Source organism: Xenopus tropicalis, chromosome 1 (genome assembly GCF_000004195.4).
Source record: "Xenopus tropicalis strain Nigerian chromosome 1, UCB_Xtro_10.0, whole genome shotgun sequence".
NCBI lineage: Eukaryota > Metazoa > Chordata > Amphibia > Anura > Pipidae > Xenopus > Xenopus tropicalis.
This window is the reverse complement of record NC_030677.2, coordinates 26161975-26180121: the sequence shown is the minus strand read 5'-3', so window position 1 is coordinate 26180121 and position 18147 is coordinate 26161975. Positions and strand designations below refer to the sequence as shown.

Here is an 18147-nt window from a genome sequence, read left to right as displayed (position 1 = left end):
AAATAAATAGTGCTTCCTTCCTTGTTTTGGTGCCTAAGATGGCATAGTGTATTCTGGCCTTGCTAAAGCTCACATTGTACTGATTTCTGCTAGTTTGGACCTTTGCCTGTCCCTGACTTACGAATCTTCGCTGCCTGCCGCTGATCCATTGCTTGACTTTGCCTGATCCTTTTGGTACCGCGCATTCGGATTAGCCTTGGCTGTGTGTCAGATCCTTGTCAACTCCGCCGCAGAAAGTGCCGGGGCCCCAAAATGGCGTGGGTGAAAAAGGGGGTTGGCAGGGCTCTTCTGCTACACCTAAGAGGTTAGTTCTGGCAGTTTATGGGCTTCTCTACACTACAGTTTGTGACACCAATCTAATCAACTTGTGGCACATGTGGCCACGTTTATATTTAAATTTGTATGTATTTATTATCATTTTATTTTCTAAACATTTTAGCATGTTTTTTAACATGTTTTGAACTATAATAAAAACATAAATAGAAAACAATCCCCTAAAGAGTATAAAGTTCAGAAATAACAAAATGCGAAAAATGATGTATACTTTCTGGGCACTGTATTTAAGCCTACAAAAGAGCATTACATGTTTAAGTTTTTGCCATACTACATTAGGCTTTTGATGGGCTCCAGTAAATCTGACGACACAAACGTGTGTAAGGCACACGGACAGTGAATTCAAAACTGAAAACACAAAACAATCAAAAATTTGTAACCGTCGCCAGTTATAACCATTGCATGTTACATTTAAAAACAGATTATCTAAGTAACAGGAACATCTGTTTAATATTATGTCTTAACTGTCAACATTCTGAGTAAAGTTTTAATTCAATATTTTTTCTTTCATTTCTTGATGGTCTACCTTTAATCAATGCCTTGTGAGAGTATCAGCTTTCTATAAGTAACTGTTAAATATAGAGAAATGTTATTGTAGCATGTTTATAAAATCATACTTTCAGATTTTTTTTTCCAAAGGACAACCACAACTTAATTACGTACAGGACATTCCAAAATTATCATTTTTAGCTCAGTTCCCAAGCAATTTTAACAACATCAACTGTAATGGACGCTGGATACACAGTTCACCACTAAACGCTTAGATTCCCAAACGTCAGCATTGGGATATTTGGATTGGAGTTTTCGCCTTCATAGAACAATGGAAGTTCTCACAGTAATCATTAAATGATTTTCATCACTGTAATGTGTTTTGTTTTCCATGACAGATATTAGAATTCACGGCAAAGTGAAGTAGATATAGTTAACAAGCCGTCAAAATAGGCCTGTATTTCTGCAACGTTACACCCTGTTAATTTGTAAATGAGAGCTGGTTAAGCTATTTTGTTAGCAGCTGGAATGAAAAATTTAGATTGTGATGCTTGAATAAGGCAAGTGGCAAAAAAACTCTAAAAATGACACAGGGTTACTCATTATATACTTTTACCATCTACAAGGAAATTCTTGGCTATAACTAAAAATCAAATATTTTAACCTGAAAAAAAAAAAACCACGGATGAGATCAAAACAGTCCTGGATATCTATGGGTGATTACATTTGAAAAATGAGCCAAATCCTTAATTAACATTGCCCTTTTTCTTGCATTAAAGATCTGATTTTCACAATAAATATATTTAAAAAGTAATCTTGACTTAGTTTCTCTGCTTCTATCTCAGACATTTGTCTAAAGCCTTGCATTCTGTTATTGACCAACACTATTGGCAATTCCTTGTGGTTTTATAAGAAATGTAAATTCTGCTGCATTAAAGGGGTAATATACTAGCTTATTCAGTGCAACAAATAGTGCTTGTGCTTAAAATATTTTTGCCTACTGTTTTATATACAAAATACATCAGTGGTTATTGTTATTTCTTAAGCTAAAAAAGGCAAACGTGGATATTGAAGTTACTACATGTTGGGTCCTTGCAAGGTAGACACAACGCCTCTCCCTTCACCCTGTTTATTAGTAGAAGCCTTTTATGTAGGGATATTAACTGTGTACTGTCTGTGTAATCAACATGGAGTAGCTTCAAAGGACCAAACATGGAAGAGCTTTAAATTTCCTTGCATAGCTCAAGGAGAAATTGGATTTTTCGATTACATTCAAATATTTGCCTCAAACTGATTTTTCTTTGTGTTCAAACTCAAAAATTCAAATCATGGTTTAAAAACTCGAACGTTCGATATTTATTAAGTGCAAACAATCCCAAAAATTTGAATGTAAAAGTTTGCTTGTGAGTTCATGAAGAAGTAAAAGGGAGTTGTCCTAGGCAAAATGTATTTTTGAGAGCTTGTAGATCCACTGAAAATAACTGGTAGAATATGAATTTGATGCATTCATGGTTTTTTTCTCATGGTTTAATTTAATCAAGTTATTTTATATTCATTTTTTTTTTTAATAAGCAAGCACACATTCCAGTTAAGTAAAATTTCAAGTTTATTTGATTAAAAAAAACTCTAAAATGTACAAATTCAAAAACTGATAAATAAGCCTTCCCCTCTTAACTCATGTCAGAACACAATAAGACATTGGAGGTTGATTTGAAAAATGTATTCCAATATAGTTATGTTTGTCCACTTCCTATTCATGCTACAGAGGCTTTTTAACTGGACTTATTCTACAAATCCAGCACTATATTTGAAAAATTATTATTCTATTTTATTTTTCAAAGATTAATTTTGAACTTATTTTTCGATAACAAAAAAATGGCAAGACCATATTGAATCTTTTGAGCATGGCACACCTGCAATATCTTTAAAACTGCACTATTTAAGGAGTTACAAAAGCCCACAATCCATAGCAATTTCCTTCAGGACGCTAGGCTGCACCTATCTTTAACAGAAAAAAGGAAGCAGCAACTTCCATTTTGGGTCTGGAAGCTTTGTGGCTGTAGCCTCAAGCCCAGGGCGGCTGGAAAAAAAGTGCTATTTCAAGGAGATCAAGTTCTGGACACGGCACTGCCTTTACGAGGAGACTTCCATGCCATGAAAGCTTGCAACTTTTTATTCTTCCTCAGGCTTTGCCCCTTTTTCGGTCAGGTGTTCCATCAACAAAAGGGACAGTCATAACAGTACCAGAGACATTCAGATTTAAAACTAAATGGATATCAAAATAAGAGAATAATTCTGCTTAGATTTTCCGTTACGGTCTGCATATATAGAGACATTACTTGTTGAATTAATAAAGAATACGCTTCTCTCATATACACCTAATGTAGATTTATGATTGGCAAAGGATAAAATTGGCTGGCTATGGACTCAGAATGAAATTCAATCTGCAAATGTCAGAACTAGCAAAATATTAGTTTGCAGAACAGTGTGAGCATTTCATGAAATATTTTTTAGAAAACAACACAAAAAGGTTTTTCATTTCTAAAAATGATTTTAATATCTACAAACAAGGCATGTTTCTCTGCCAGAGATAACATCTTTAAATGACTAAAGCAATTTAAATGTAGAAGTCATATGATTAAAGCAGACTTTCACAAATTACTTGTGTAAAGCATGATTTTTAAATCTAATCACTGACGCCACATATTATGAACCTGGAATTCTGTTACTACATTAATTCAATATGTAACTCGTGATCACATTAAACCTCACCATGGTCCACCATAGTTTTTTTTTTGTTCTTTTTTAAGTTTGCTCGATTAAGGACGTTAAGTGAAATACTGCTATTAAATGTTTCTGCCTCAGTCAGGTAATTAAGTTCCATGTAAATTCAGTCACATGGGGCAACATAAGCCACGTATCTGAATTGCTAAGGTATTGTCAAATCGGTTATTTAAGGTTTGGTGAGCAGATGATTTTCAGAGACATGCGCCATACAGCTAGATAGGGGTTTTGTCATATACTGAATGATCTTGCACATTTGGCAATGTCAAACAAGACTATTTCTGCCTTATTTAGGCGGCCAGATTGGGCTTATTGAATCCTTTAGTCAACTGGATCAACTACTATGCAGCAACATAATAAAAATATAAATAAATAACATAGGGCTTAGCTGATAAGTCAGAAGAGGACAGTGTCAATGGCCTACTGTGATCCTTAATAAAAACACAAAAAAAACACAACAACAAGGGGCTGCAGGACCAGTTATAGCTCAAGATATGTCCTTACAATGCAACATCCATAAAACACAAAAGTCAACCATACATGTCTCCAATTTAAATAAAGAATAATGAAAAGAGTTAGTGGCATTAGTTTGTTAGGTGAAGGCAGACATTCATATATTATATATATATATATATATATATATATATATATATATATATATATATATATATACACACATACATACATACATACATACATACATACATACATACATACAATCTAAAGGAAAGGTCAAAACTACCATAAGTAAGCTTTATCATAAAGGTAAATACAGCCATAAGCACTTACAGAAACACTGCACTGAGTCCTCTATCAAAATAAACACAGGATTTCTTATCTTCTTTTGTGTACACATGTACTTTTGGGATCAGACTTCCCCTCCTTCAGTGCTCCCCTCTGTGCAGCTCTCTCCTCTCTCCCTTTCCTGCTTCCTTTTTTTGCTCCAACTCCAATAAGTATGTGTGATCTGAGCTACCAGCAGCTAGAGCTGCAGCACAGAAGCTACTGAGACCAGCTGCTATCTTAAACAGAGGGAGCTTCAAGAGCTGTTTACTCAGATATAGTAAAGCTGTCTCAGCATAAATATAGCATTCTAGGTGGCACTAATGTGGCTAATCTATTGACAGTAAAATGCCTTTCCCTCTCCATTAAATGAAAATCATTTTGAGATCATCTCTTACGGTGGCCATTAATAGGCAGATGTAAGCTGTCGATTTGGCCCCTTCAGATCAAGTCATCAGCTTATCTAGCTGTTTATGGGGCCCTCGCCTGGATGGCCTGTATTCTTTTCACTGTAATTCGACTGTTTGGCTCTCATGTTCGGCACATTGAGGAAAGACCCACTTGTTTCGCATCCACATCAAACAAGCCCATCTTTCAATCTAACTCTAAGAACAACTTTTTTCTAAAATGTCTGTAAAGCCATGTTCTTTTAAAGCGTACCCTTATGAGTCTCACACCTATTAGCCCATGCTTACTAATGTCAGCATACCCTTGAGTATAGCTGTCGGCTGCAGTCCTGATATGGCTTCCCAGTGGCTCTTAATCAGCCCAAACTTGCCATAAGACTGCACAGACTTCTTCACACAACATAATGTCAATGCTATATATCAAGCTGACCAATTCCATGCCAACAGTTAGACAATGATGCCTAGTCTTATGAGACACATTTACATGCCCAGATGTATTTCATTGAGGGAGCTTGCTTGATACAAGACATAATGACACTATTGCGTATATAATAAAAGATATAGTTCCTGGGAAACCCAAGTCCTCCGAATCCTCCACACTGCAGGGTCTCATTTCATATTCACAAGAGACCAGCTATATTATTAAGTGAATGAGTCACACGGCTAGGAAAACAGTGATGACCTTGTGGCCTGACACCTTAGCCTGCTATAAACACAGCTTAGTTGAAAAGGCAACACTATACTATTAAACTATTTGAGAGAAAGGGGGCGGGATCCATACTGCCTTTGTCAAAATCATTACATTATGGGCCAAAAAGCATTTAAGATGATTTATGGAGACTAGTTTGGGATAATGTCCCGGTGGTCAACATACCTCCACAAATGTGACTAGTTGGTGGTCATTTATTGCTGATAGGTGCGAGCTGCTATTATACTGTGGTTCTCACAGAAAGGTGCAGAGCCACTAGCCCCTAATAATGTCCTGTAGGTTTGCTGTGATTGGCTCAGTTAGGTGAGTAAATAATACCCGTTTGATGAGTAAATAATACCCGTTTGACATGCTGGAGACTGCAAACCCGTAAGAGGCCCTAACCTTATCATTCATTTCACATACAATAAGATAACTTATTAGGCTACAGTCTGACAATTTTGAAATATCCTTCAACTGATATAACATGCAAACCCTGCATACAGATACTTTTGCTGAACATATATGAACAAATGAATGAAGATATGTTATTACATGTTTATTATTCTATTACAGGTATGGGACCCATTATCCGGAATGCTCAGGGCTTGGGGTTTTCTTGCTAAGGGGCCTTTCTGTAATATGGATCACCTAACATTAAGTCTGCAAAAAAATAATGTAAACATTAAATAAACCCTATAGGACTGTTTTGCACCCAATAAGGATTAATTATATCTTAGATGGAATCAAGTGCAAGGTACTGTTTTATTATTACAGAGAAAAATGAAAGCATTTTTAAAAAAATTAATTTTTTGCTTTAAATTGAGTCTTGAGGCAAGATGGCCATGCCATAATTTGGTGATTTCTGTATAATGGATCCTATACCTACATAAACAAAAAATTCATATCCATGCTGCTTCTCTCGTATGCCACAGACTCTAATGAAACCAAGTCCTACAGAATCCTTTCCCATATCCAAAACCTTCCAATCTCTGTTTATATGAACCTAAAGTGTCTCCTTGCATTAAGTACAGACCAAATAACAGCACCGGTTTACCAGTAAATAAGTACACACACCAGCATAATGGTATTGAGTACTGCAGTTCTTTTAGAAAAGTCAAATTATTTTCCCCTTTAAAGAAACAGGATTCTAGACAGGATGTCTCAAAAAGGAAAGATGCCGAGGTTCCGGGAGACTTCAAAGCCTCGCGGAATCCCCTATTTAATCAGATCCCAGTTCAAATTTAATTTGAAACATAAGGCACACATGGGACTCTTCACAGGATTTCCACCATTACTAGCCATACACTAGAGAACCTGAATTAACATTAATACTTCTATTTCCAATCCAACCGAACCCAGAAAAGAAGCATTTTGGCAGTGTTAATTTTTAATTACTTAAACCTTAAATGCACATTCAGATATAGAAATAAATACACACATGGTGCGCTTCTATAGTCAATACACACTGAAATAATGTTATATATAATAAGCTTTAAATAATTCAGCAAATACTTAGATATAAAATTCTATATAATGCACTCATAGTACAGTCAGTACTCTCACTTAAAAGGTTGATGTAGCTGGGATAACTGCAGTTTCTAGCAGACAAAAAAGTCCTTCAAGAATGGCCCATTTAAAAAATAAATAAATAAATAAATGTAAAGATTGTTCACCTTTCAGTTAATTTTTAGTTTAATGTAGAGAGTAATATTCTGAGACAAACTGCAGCTGGTCTTGAATTTTCATTCCAGAAAGAAAAAAATGTCAGTGTTTTTGACACCTGCAACCAACATATTGGCTGTGAAGGTTCAGTTGCTTTTTGTGTTAAAAGACTAAGGGGGAGATTTATCAATCCACGAACGGTCCGATTGTTCGTTCGTTCATTTGTTCGATCAGACCGTTCGTGTTTTCTGCGACTTTTTCGTACCTTGCGTATTTTCGTCGATTTTTTCGTTATTTTACGTGACTTTTTCGTTCTGTGCGTAAAAAAATATGCAACAAAATCATATTGTCGCAACGAGTACGAAAGTTTTGGATTCATTCAAGCTTCGGTATGGTGACTTTCCTTGGGCCAGGTTGGAGCTGCAGAGTGCCATTGAGCCCTATGGGAGACTTTCCTTGGGCCGGGTTGGAGCTGCAGAGTGCCATTGAGCCCTATGGGAGACTTTCCTTGGGCCGGGTTAGAGCTGCAGAGTGCCATTGAGCCCTATGGGAGACTTTCCTTGGGCCGGGTTGGAGCGGCAGAGTGCCATTGAGCCCTATGGGAGACTTTCCTTGGGCCCGGTTGCAGCTGCAGAGTGCCATTGAGCCCTATGGGAGACTTCCTTGGGCCGGGTTGGAGCGGCAGAGTGCCATTGAGCCCTATGGGAGGCTTTCCTTGGGCCAGGTTGGAGCTGCAGAGTGCCATTGAGCCCTATGGGTGACTTTCCTTGGGCCAGTTTGGAGCTGCAGAGTGCCATTGAGCCCTATGGGAGACTTTCCTTGGGCCGGGTTGGAGCTGCAGAGTGCCATTGAGCCCTATGGAAGACTTTCCTTGGGCCGGGTTGGAGCTGCAGAGTGCCATTGAGCCCTATGGGAGACTTTCCTTGGGCCGGGTTGGAGCTGCAGAGTGCCATTGAGCCCTATGGGAGACTTTCCTTGGGCCAGGTTGGAGCTGCAGAGTACCATTGAGCCCTATGGGAGACTTTCCTTGGGCCGGGTTGGAGCTGCAGAGTGCCATTGAGCCCTATGGGAGACTTTCCTTGGGCCGGGTTGGAGCTGCAGAGTGCCATTGAGCCCTGTGGGAGACTTTCCTTGGGCCAGGTTGAAGCTGCAGAGTTCCATTGAGTCCTATGCGAGGCATCCAAAATCATGAACAGAAGGATCAAAGTTAGAATGGTTTTCCTGCATTTTACAATCGTTCGGATACGAAAATTTCATGACTTTCGAATCGCCAATACGATATTATCGTGAGTAATACGATTTTTTCGTAAGCATATTCGTGATATTTGCGATCATCAGAAATTATCGTATCCAATCCAAATTTTTCCCATTTGGGATTGGAACTCGTGTTTTAATGAATCGGCCCCTAAGGATCATGATTTGGAACACAGAAGAGAGAATATAAAAAGACTTTGCCATGAAATGCATTAAGCCAAATACAGTAGCACTGCCATAAATGCAAAAGTATATACAGCATTAAGCACAACAGGAGATGTATCCATGGCACTGGCATAGAATTTATAGAAGAAGGAAAGGCATTTTGGCATTTTACTGCCAATAGATTAGCCACATTAGTGCCACCTAGAATGCTATATTTATTCTGCTGACAGCTTTACCATACCTAAGTAAACAGTCCTAGTATCTCCCTGTTTAAGATAGCAGCTGCCATTTTGGCTTGGTGTCAGTAGCTTCCGTGCTGCAGCTCTAGCTGCTAGAGCTCAGATTACACAGAGTTGGGAGAGGGAGCAAAACCTGATGGAAGGGGGAGATGGAAAGAGGAGCAAACTGAGCAGACTCTTGCCATGCTCTGACACTGAAGAACATATGTACACAAAATAAGAAAAGAAATTCTGTGTTCCAGTGCAGTATTTCTGTGAGTGCTTATGGCTGTATTTACATAGACCTTTCTGATAAAGCTTACTTAGTTTTTACCTTTCCTTCTCCTTTAATCTGGTTACAAAACCACACCTGGGTTCAACATAAACTCAACAAACAGACAAACTGGAAATTTGGAACCTTGTGACAATAAAGTGATCGAACTGATGAACACGCTGAAGCACAATTCTGATTCTGTGTAAAAAGTGTTTATTGTGCCAACAAAGTGACTGAAAATCCCTTTACATTATGTGGCATGCCAATAATCTAAAAGGAAGCTTATTCACATGATTAGGCAAATGGAGAGGCATACATACATCAATTCCAGTGTCCTCCCATGAAGATATTTCTGGCTGCCTTGTCACCCGCACGGACCCTGATTTCCCTTGGGTGACAAAGTTGTCCATGTGCCCTTGCCCCAAACCCTCTATATAACAAGCTCCTTCTTATCCATTAGCATGAGATACTAGCAGTAATTATTAGAAGGGAAAAACCTATTATACAGAATAACTTGTTATTTTCAAAGGAGAACTATCATACTTTAAAAAAGCACCCTAACTGTAGTGGATGGTTAATAATGGAGTTCGTATCAATCTGCTTCACAAGATTTGTTTCTTAAGGATGCTAGACCAGATTAAACAGATAGTGGCGTGTTCCTGGGATTTAACAGGAATATGTCACAATATCTGAATATAAACCATGCCATTGTGCATCTCTTGGTTACAGGTGCCCCTGCCTCCTTTGAGCCCTCCAGTCACTAACATATCAATCTATATCACAGTTTCAAGCACAGTGTATTTAAGTTTCTGGAAAGGAGGAAGACAAATGTAAATTGGATATCATCCTGTGTAGCTGTTTTTGAATTGGTGATGACATGGTTTAAAGGGCATGTATCAGTGAAAAAACTTTGCCCCACTGGAGGTGCAAATAACAGAGCCCACACTGCAGCTTTTTTTTAAAGAAAATGTTCCCCGCCAGCGCTATGCCACATATACAGGGAGGGAGCTGCCACTGTTGCAGTTCTTTTTGGGACGCAAGAAAGTAAATTAGGCTTACTGTGCCAGATTGTCAAATATGTGCAAAACAGTATTGGTTCCCCCAACTGGAGTGCGGGCTCTATTATATGTGCCCTTTAACAGGAACGTATCCCTATCCCATAAAGGACATGTAAACCCCACACACAAAAATGTAATCAGTGAACAGCCTCTTTGAAACCTTTCAATACCTGCCACACTGGTTGTCCAGAGGTAAATAGTAAGGCTGCAGTGTCCCCTTAATCACTTAGATTTCCTTCTCCTCCTGTAACCCACTCGCCGCCGCCCCACCCTCGGGAATTTGCTTTGATTTCTAGCTTGCCAGACATGCTCAGTTGTTCTAAGCTCAGATTACTAAACACGCCCCCCAGTCTAGCAGCCAGTGAAGAGATGGTATTGCTGGTTTTCATAGAAACTCAGCTCTAGCTGTCTGCTTTAATTTTTTTCTCCTAACCTCCTCTCCTGAGCTCAGCTCAAACAAAGCAGAACTTTTATCAGAGACAGTTCTGCCTGTATTCTTGATGAAATGTATTCTGAATAAGGGTCTGTGTGTGTGTGCTGCTTGCAAATTTAAAATGTAACTGATTAAGTATCAGAGGAAAAATGGCCACCGGGTGAAAGCTGCTATTTGCTTTAGAAAAATGTGATAGTGCTGGCAAGTGGAGGGGGTATATGCAGTACAAATGATGCCATTTGGGTGGGGGAGACGTGCCCAACTGAAATACATTGTAGGCAAATGTAGGCTTTACATGTCCTTTAAAATCAGATTGTGACTCCCAGCACAAGCAAACTATTAGCGGTCAGAATAGTAAACCTTGAAAGTAATACCAGGCTCTATGTATCCCTGGGAGCAGACAGTGCTGTTCTGTGACCCAGACCCTGTAGCCCCAGAGCTACTGACACTACTGTGGCTATGCACATACATGAATGACCTAGAGTACAGTGTGCCGCCAGCCGTGATTACACCACATTACACATCATGCCCAACCACTGATTAGGACTGACCTGAAGGCAGTAATCCACAGCAACCAATAAGATTCTAGATTTTGAACAGGTGACCAGTAAATGCTACCTGCTGACTGGTTAATATAGGTGATTAGACCTGTGACAATATGTGCACTTTTATTAAAGGAGACATATAGGATACATGGGAAAAACCCTAATTTTGTAGGCAATTATGAATAATATCCGGTGCTGGTTTCCCTTTGGGCTAAACATTAACCCTATCTGTAACAATGGCCCCTTTATTGGAGCTCCCTATAGATCGTATCACTTCTCCCTCCAGTGTGAAATGAAGAGTGGGCGTGTCCTAACGGTCCCTGCCAGAAGCACAGTAGGAGGGGGAGAGCCAATCACAGCCCTGCACTCCTACAAGCACAGACAGGCTTCAGTTCCCTATCAGGTCAGCCTAGCTGCTGATTGGTTCCTATCCTACAGTGCAGTGTACGGAGGGCCGCCGGCTCCCCAGCTCATCCAGAGAATTCAGCCAGCAGGAAGCGGCACAGATGGGCGGGGCTAGTGGGGTTTGGGGCGAATTTCTCAATAAATCAGTGTGAAACACAACTTTTTTAGCACAATCCTTCTATATCTAGAGGAGTATAATTCACTGGTACATTCATAATATGTCTCCTTTAAGGATTACCTGCAAAAAAACCACTAATTGATGGTGCTGAAAGGGGCATGGAAACTATCAGGGAGCTGTCTGGGAAAGCAGAAGGCAACAGGTAAATCTGTATAAGAAGCTTGTGCTAACCCAGGTGATAACTAACCTACCCAGTGTATAATTATGAGTTATGGAGTAGCCTTGCTTCTCTCAAGCCAGTCTGGCTATTAATGCCACGTACTGAGGGGCAGCTGGTAGAAAGGAACCAATAAACAGCAGGTTAGAGGCTGGAGTTGATAAAGCAGCTGTGTGGTACCCAACAGGTGTCCCTCCCCATCCTGCACTCACCACTTCCCGCGCTTTCCCGCCGAACTCCCCCCTCGGGCGGCTTCTCCTCAGCACGTCGCTCTCCGGCAGGGACACCCCCAGCGCTTTGTTCCGCGTCTTTACTGTTTTAACGCTGGCTCGGAATAACAGTGTGATATCAGCAGCCATGTTTCCAGCTGTACACGAACGCACCGGCGGCGTCACTGCCTGGAGCAGCGGCAAAGCCTTCCCCGCACAGCCCGGCCCTGTAGTTCCGCCGCATATTAGTTCCGCCGTGGGAACTGCTTAGGGGAAACTCTCTGGCGCTGGGATGGTATTGTAAGTTTTTTTTTTTTTTTAACAGGTATTAAAGTAGTCAATGTGTGTCTCCCCTTTATAGTATGCAGGGCTGGAGAGGAGTTCTAGGATATAGGTCCCCTGGTAATGCAGGGAGACACATGAGGGCATGGCATTACATACATGAAGGAAAAGTGTCCAACCTTCAGCCCTCCAGCTGTTTTTCCACTACAATTCAGCCTGCCCTGGATATTATAATATAATATTACCTTTGTCATTGTATCTTTCCTTTTCATCGAGGGACCTTCATGGGGAGCCTCAAACAAATAAGCCCTGTCCTGAAACTGGTCCTGCAGCTGCAACAGAGAAGCTTGAAAGGAACAATAACACCTAAAAATGAAAATATATTAAAGTAATTAAAATATAATGTACTTTTGCCTTGCATTGGTAAAAGTATCATGTTTGCTTCAAAAAGACTTATATTGAATCCGCCAGGGTGCAGGCACATACAGCCAATATCCGCCAACTAACGCAAGACATTTGCTGACAGATATTGGCTGCGAGTGACTGCACCTGGGCGGATTCAGTGCTTCTGGGTGCAGGCACAACTAAAAGAATTTTTATGGGTATGGGTGGATTGTCAGCCTGCACACATCCCCAGGGTCAGACTGGGGGGTGCAGGGCTGCCGCCCCAGGGGCCCTGTACCCCCCAAGGTGCCTCCTCCAGCCATGTCCCCTGCTGGGGCCCCGGCCGCACACCCCTAAACCCCCCCACCCCCACAGGGGCCCCTGTCCGACGTCCTCCCCTGAACACGTATGTGAAACGTGTCAGGGGAGGACATCTGAAGCCAGAGGAAGCAGCAATAGGGTCGGGTCTGGGCTGCTGGGGCCCACCAGGTGTTTTCCCGGGGTCCCGGCAGCCCAGTCCGACCCTGCACATCCCTTAGAATAAATGTGTCTTTCTGCAAATGCTGCTTGGTGTGGCATTAGGACTTTCTAACAGTTAGGACATTTTTTGTATGCTTTTTTTTTATTTACCCTTTGGTAAAAATAGCACTGGCTGCCACCCTAAAGAAATAGAGAAATTGGAAGGTGCACACTCATACAGTATGCATACTTTCAGCCCGCCTGTCCAATAGGTGGATAGCTTAAAGAAGTGGCTGTAAATAGCCTTCTCGGCGTTCCATCTTATAGCCAGGTCTCTTCTTAGTTCCTAACAGAGAGGAATAAAGATATTGTTGCATCAGCCATAGTTTCAAGTAAATGTAGGGCATCTAATAAGTATTCACCCCAAATCTCAACCTAAGTGACCTTCAATCTGGGCTTTCAGGTGTATCCTAAAGATGCTCAGATCTCACCATAAAACCATTCAGGCTGAGCCCAAGTGGGCATAGCAACTACCAAACATGGTCAGCTAGTGTATGGCCACCTTAATTTATTACACCTTTATTTTTATGTGATTATACTGATTCCAGTGTTACCTTGCAGAGAGAAAATAACAGTAGGGGCTTCAACAGGTTTAATATCTTTGAGAACTTAATCCATCACATCTCACAAGGCATTGGTTATTAGCCTGTAAGAGGCAAAGAGTCATAGCAACCTTACACTGAGCCGAGTGTGAGGTACATTAGACTTGACACACATTAGAGTGTGCCTTGGGGAGAAGCTGCCTGTTTATTGTAGACAGTTCTGGGATAAAAGATGAAGAGCTGTTTTAGTTGCTGCTCTCAGTAGTTATGCTGATCCATTACAAGATGGTATTAGGAGAAAAATAAAAATGTTATGATCTAGGAACTGTCGGACTTGGTTTGGTAGATAAGTCAAACATATGTCATACAGGTATGGGATCTGTTATGCAGAATGCTCAGGACCTGGGGTTTTCTAGATAAGGGATCTTTACATAATTTGGATACATACTTTAAATCTACAAAGACATTTTTGAATCATTAAAGGAAAAGGAAAGGCTAATAAAGAGTTAATGTCAAGCTGCAGGCATACCTTCAGTTCTCTCAATAGTGCCCTTAAGTCTCCCCATATTTCTCCCGTTCAGATGATCAGAAGCCTCATAGGAAAAAAAACGCCGAGCTGTGTAAAGAAAGTTCCCATAATGCCTTGCTCCTGCACCAAGACTAAAACTTGTGTACATGCTCAGTTTGTAAGACTATGAGGAAGCTTCCTGCTGATCCTTCCTGCTCGGATCACAAATTTCTAAGGGGGGGGTTCTTAGCATTGTTAAGGGAGGGGGGAGTAGGAGAGAGGATAGAGCTGCGTGTCTCTGGCACAGGAAAACAAAGAGACAACAAATCCTGTTTCTTTTGACAGAGAACTCAGTGCAGCATTTCTGTGAGTGCTTATGGCTGTATTTACATAGAACTTTCTGAGTTACTTAGTTTTTACCTTTCTTTCTCCTTTATATAAACCCAATAGGATTGTTTTGCCTCCAATAAGTATTAATTATATCTTAGTTGGGATCAAGTACAAGGTACTGTTAAAACTTTGAATTATTTGATTAAAATGGAGTCTATGGGAGATGACCCTAATTTGGAGCTTTCTGGATAACGGGTTTCCAGATAACGGATTCCATACCTGTACACATTTTTGCAAGGAGGTTGCACATTTTCTGTAATCCCTTTTACAGCTCTGCTGATATAGAAATTTATGTGCGAGAAGTTGTGTTAATACATTACAGGTGTTGGGGAGAATCTGTGTTTAGCCATATTAAGAGTGAGGGAGAATCACTGTTGATACATTGAATAGGCTTTTTAGGGAAAATGTGTATCAAAGCAGATTAAATGGAAAAATGGGGCTGGTGGTGAAGCCTTATCAAGAGGGAATGGATGTTATATCCAGTACATTTGATGCTTAACTTAAGCCGTTACACATGGATATCCACTCGTTTGGCTAAGTTAGCAAATTAATGGATCTCAGCTCATTATGATGACCTGCACTCTGAGGTAGATCGGGCAGATCTGATCATTGACCCTAATGGTCAAACATTACATCAATGTGCTAATGTGGTCTTCATCCAAAGATAGATACTGTATAATGGCCATCGGGAAAGGCTGCAGCTTTACTTGGACTTATGTGCCAGCTTCACATCAACCACTGAACCCGAATCCCCTCCCCACAGTAAGACAACAGCTCACCTGTGAGTGGGAAGATTTGTGCATCAGACCAAGAAGGGACAAGTGTAGGAGAAGGCTGGGAGAAGAGGTACGTGCCCAGCACCTAAACACCCATTTGTTGCCCCCCCCCTAGGTCAGCAGCTTTTATGGCAAGCTTCAGAAATTGCCCTCTCAGTCAGGAGCCTTCTTTTATTTTTCTAACTTCACTAGATCGATAAACGCTAACTACTGATCCACTTCTATGCATGACATTGAAAGGGCAAACGGTTACCTATTGTTAAAAAAAAATCCCCTCACGCATATCATATTTACCAAGCTTACACTTGTTTTTATAACTTACATCCTTGTTTGCTCTATAAATATACTGTAAAATTGCTCAGTGCTACATCCTTTCGGTGACGCTATACGAAGAAAATGCTACAGGCATGTGAAAATAAAATAACATTATTAAAATATCTGATATTATCAGTTACTCCATATATTGGGATGCAGTGTTTCCAGGGCTATGGATGTGTGGATCTGCCTCAAGATATGCTTCTTTTTTTTATGGGAGTAATGTTTAGTGTTGCATAAGAGAAGTTCTCTGTGGGATAGGATCTTAACTCCCACACTCACAGAACCTTCTTTGTTTTCCGGATAAGTGATTTTGCATACACAAGATCAAAAGAAACTGTTATCTTTCTCTGTCTCCTGCATTGAAGTCAAACATCTGACAACAACCTAGGAGCCTCAATCCCAGGGAAGACTGTTCTTATATAAAAGAAAAACACAGAGATGAAGCGCTGTATGAGATGATGGGTATTGGATGACTGGGGAGGAAATTGCCATGTGGCGCTTGCAGAGGCTTTAATAATAGCAGGGTGGCATGCCGGAGGACTGTTGCCTCTGTTAATTATTGGGTCAGCTTTGTCCAATTCAGAAGGGTCCTTAGGTCACAAGCCTATTTGCTAATAACACAGAAGATAAAACAGCTTACTGTTGATATTAGGAAAAGTGCCTGATGACATTTCTCCTGGAACATTGCTAGTTTCTGTTGTAAATGAACTCTTTAGAGGTTCCATATGTCAGCTGGCACCAGACAAAGGGATATTAGGCTAAGAGGTTAATTAATTGAGAGCGTTTCTTCAAAAGATCACACCCTATTATTACTTGGGATGTAAAAGAGGCGTTTTTACATCTTTCAGAGCACTAGCATAAAGCTGATTGTGACATATATTGAAGTCTCATCGCATATTTCAAAACATATATTTACATATTAGTGTGGCAACATATGGTTTTTATTTTCTGAAAGTCAAATAAAGGAAACCCCTACGGTTCAGTCATAGCTTGTCGTTCAGCCAAGAATATAGACTGATGATGAGCAAATATCTAAAAAAAGATATTATCCTTGTGAATAAAAACATAGAAAAATCCCCAATAATACTCCAGCTTTAACTTCAATAACTTGTGTTAGTTGCCATTAGACAGATACCAGTTTGAGTGATAGCCCTAATGGACAGACTCACTAGAGTATTTTTAAGGTGGACTGCCTAATTTGCTGCTAAAGGATCACTTGCAGCTCCCACAATTGAAAGGTGCACCACCTTAATCATCTGTGCACAGAGATGCTACCCTTTGTAAGAAAAGTCAGCTCTAGGAAGCAGAAGAAGAGAGTTTTCCTTTGTCTGTTGGTGTCCCCCTCTGTTAGCACGTAGCCTTTTGCAATATTCACTGTTAAGGCAAAGACACGTGGCCAGCACAGTTCTGGATGTTTAGATCCCTGCTGGACCCTTGGGTGCTATCACAATTCAAGCAATAGTTGCTTGACACAGCCATAAACAGGTAGGCCCACCAATTTTAAAAGGTCACCAAATGAGCACATCTAGTCTAATATGACTGCTGATCCAGGTATTTACTTGGAGTGCAACATTGTAGTGGTCAGATTGGCCCCCAGGTCAATGATTGAAACAAATCAGAGATTTATACAGACCCACTTGTAGGGGACAACATCCACAACCCAATGGGGTTTTTCAGCCCTTCCCAATGAGATATCTGTTGGCAAAGCCTTCATTCTGGCTACATACATCTGCTCACTTGGTCAGAAGTGGCTAAGTTATACATGAATTCATGTATGGGCAGATTTAGGGGCTGATTCATCAAAGTACGAGTTCGAATGCCGAAATGGGTAAAATTCGGATTAGATACGATAATTTCTGATGATCGCAAATATCATGAAAATGCTTATGAAAAAATCGATTAGTCACGATAATATCGTATTGGCGATCTGAAAGTCATGAAATTTTCATATCCGAACAATCGTAAACAACAGGAAAACCTTTCTGACTTTGTTCCTTCTGTGCATGTTTTTGGAAGCCTCCCATAAGACTCAATGGCACCCTGCAGCTCCAACCTGGCCAAAGGAAAGTCACGATACCAAAGCTTCAATGAATCCAAAACTTTTGTACTCAGCGAGACAAATACGATTTTCTTGCACAAATTGACACGTTTTTTGCTGCAAAGTACGAAAAAGTTGCGCAAATTAACTAAAAAGTCGCAAAAAATACGCACAGTACGAAAACTTAAAAAAAAACTATTTTTTTGTATTCGGAAGCGATCGTACTTTAATAAATGAGCCCCTTAATGTTACAAAAAGCAATCAAGAGTCCTAATGTAAGAAAAATAAAGCTAACTCAGTCTACCTCCATAACTAAAATCCCGTATGAATTTAACTGCTATTCTC

General features: G+C 40.3%; 1 protein-coding gene across 1 annotated transcript in view; it reads right to left on the bottom strand.

Annotated features, from left to right (window-relative positions):
- The window catches only part of stx18 (syntaxin 18), a 104868-nt gene extending 92622 nt beyond the window's left edge, over positions 1 to 12246 (bottom strand). Inside the window, 1 exon segment of the mRNA NM_001016709.2 lies at positions 12049 to 12246. Coding sequence (NP_001016709.1) covers positions 12049 to 12195 — 147 coding nt within the window. The 5' untranslated portion in view covers positions 12196 to 12246.
- Positions 12247 to 18147: the final 5901 nt, after the last annotated feature.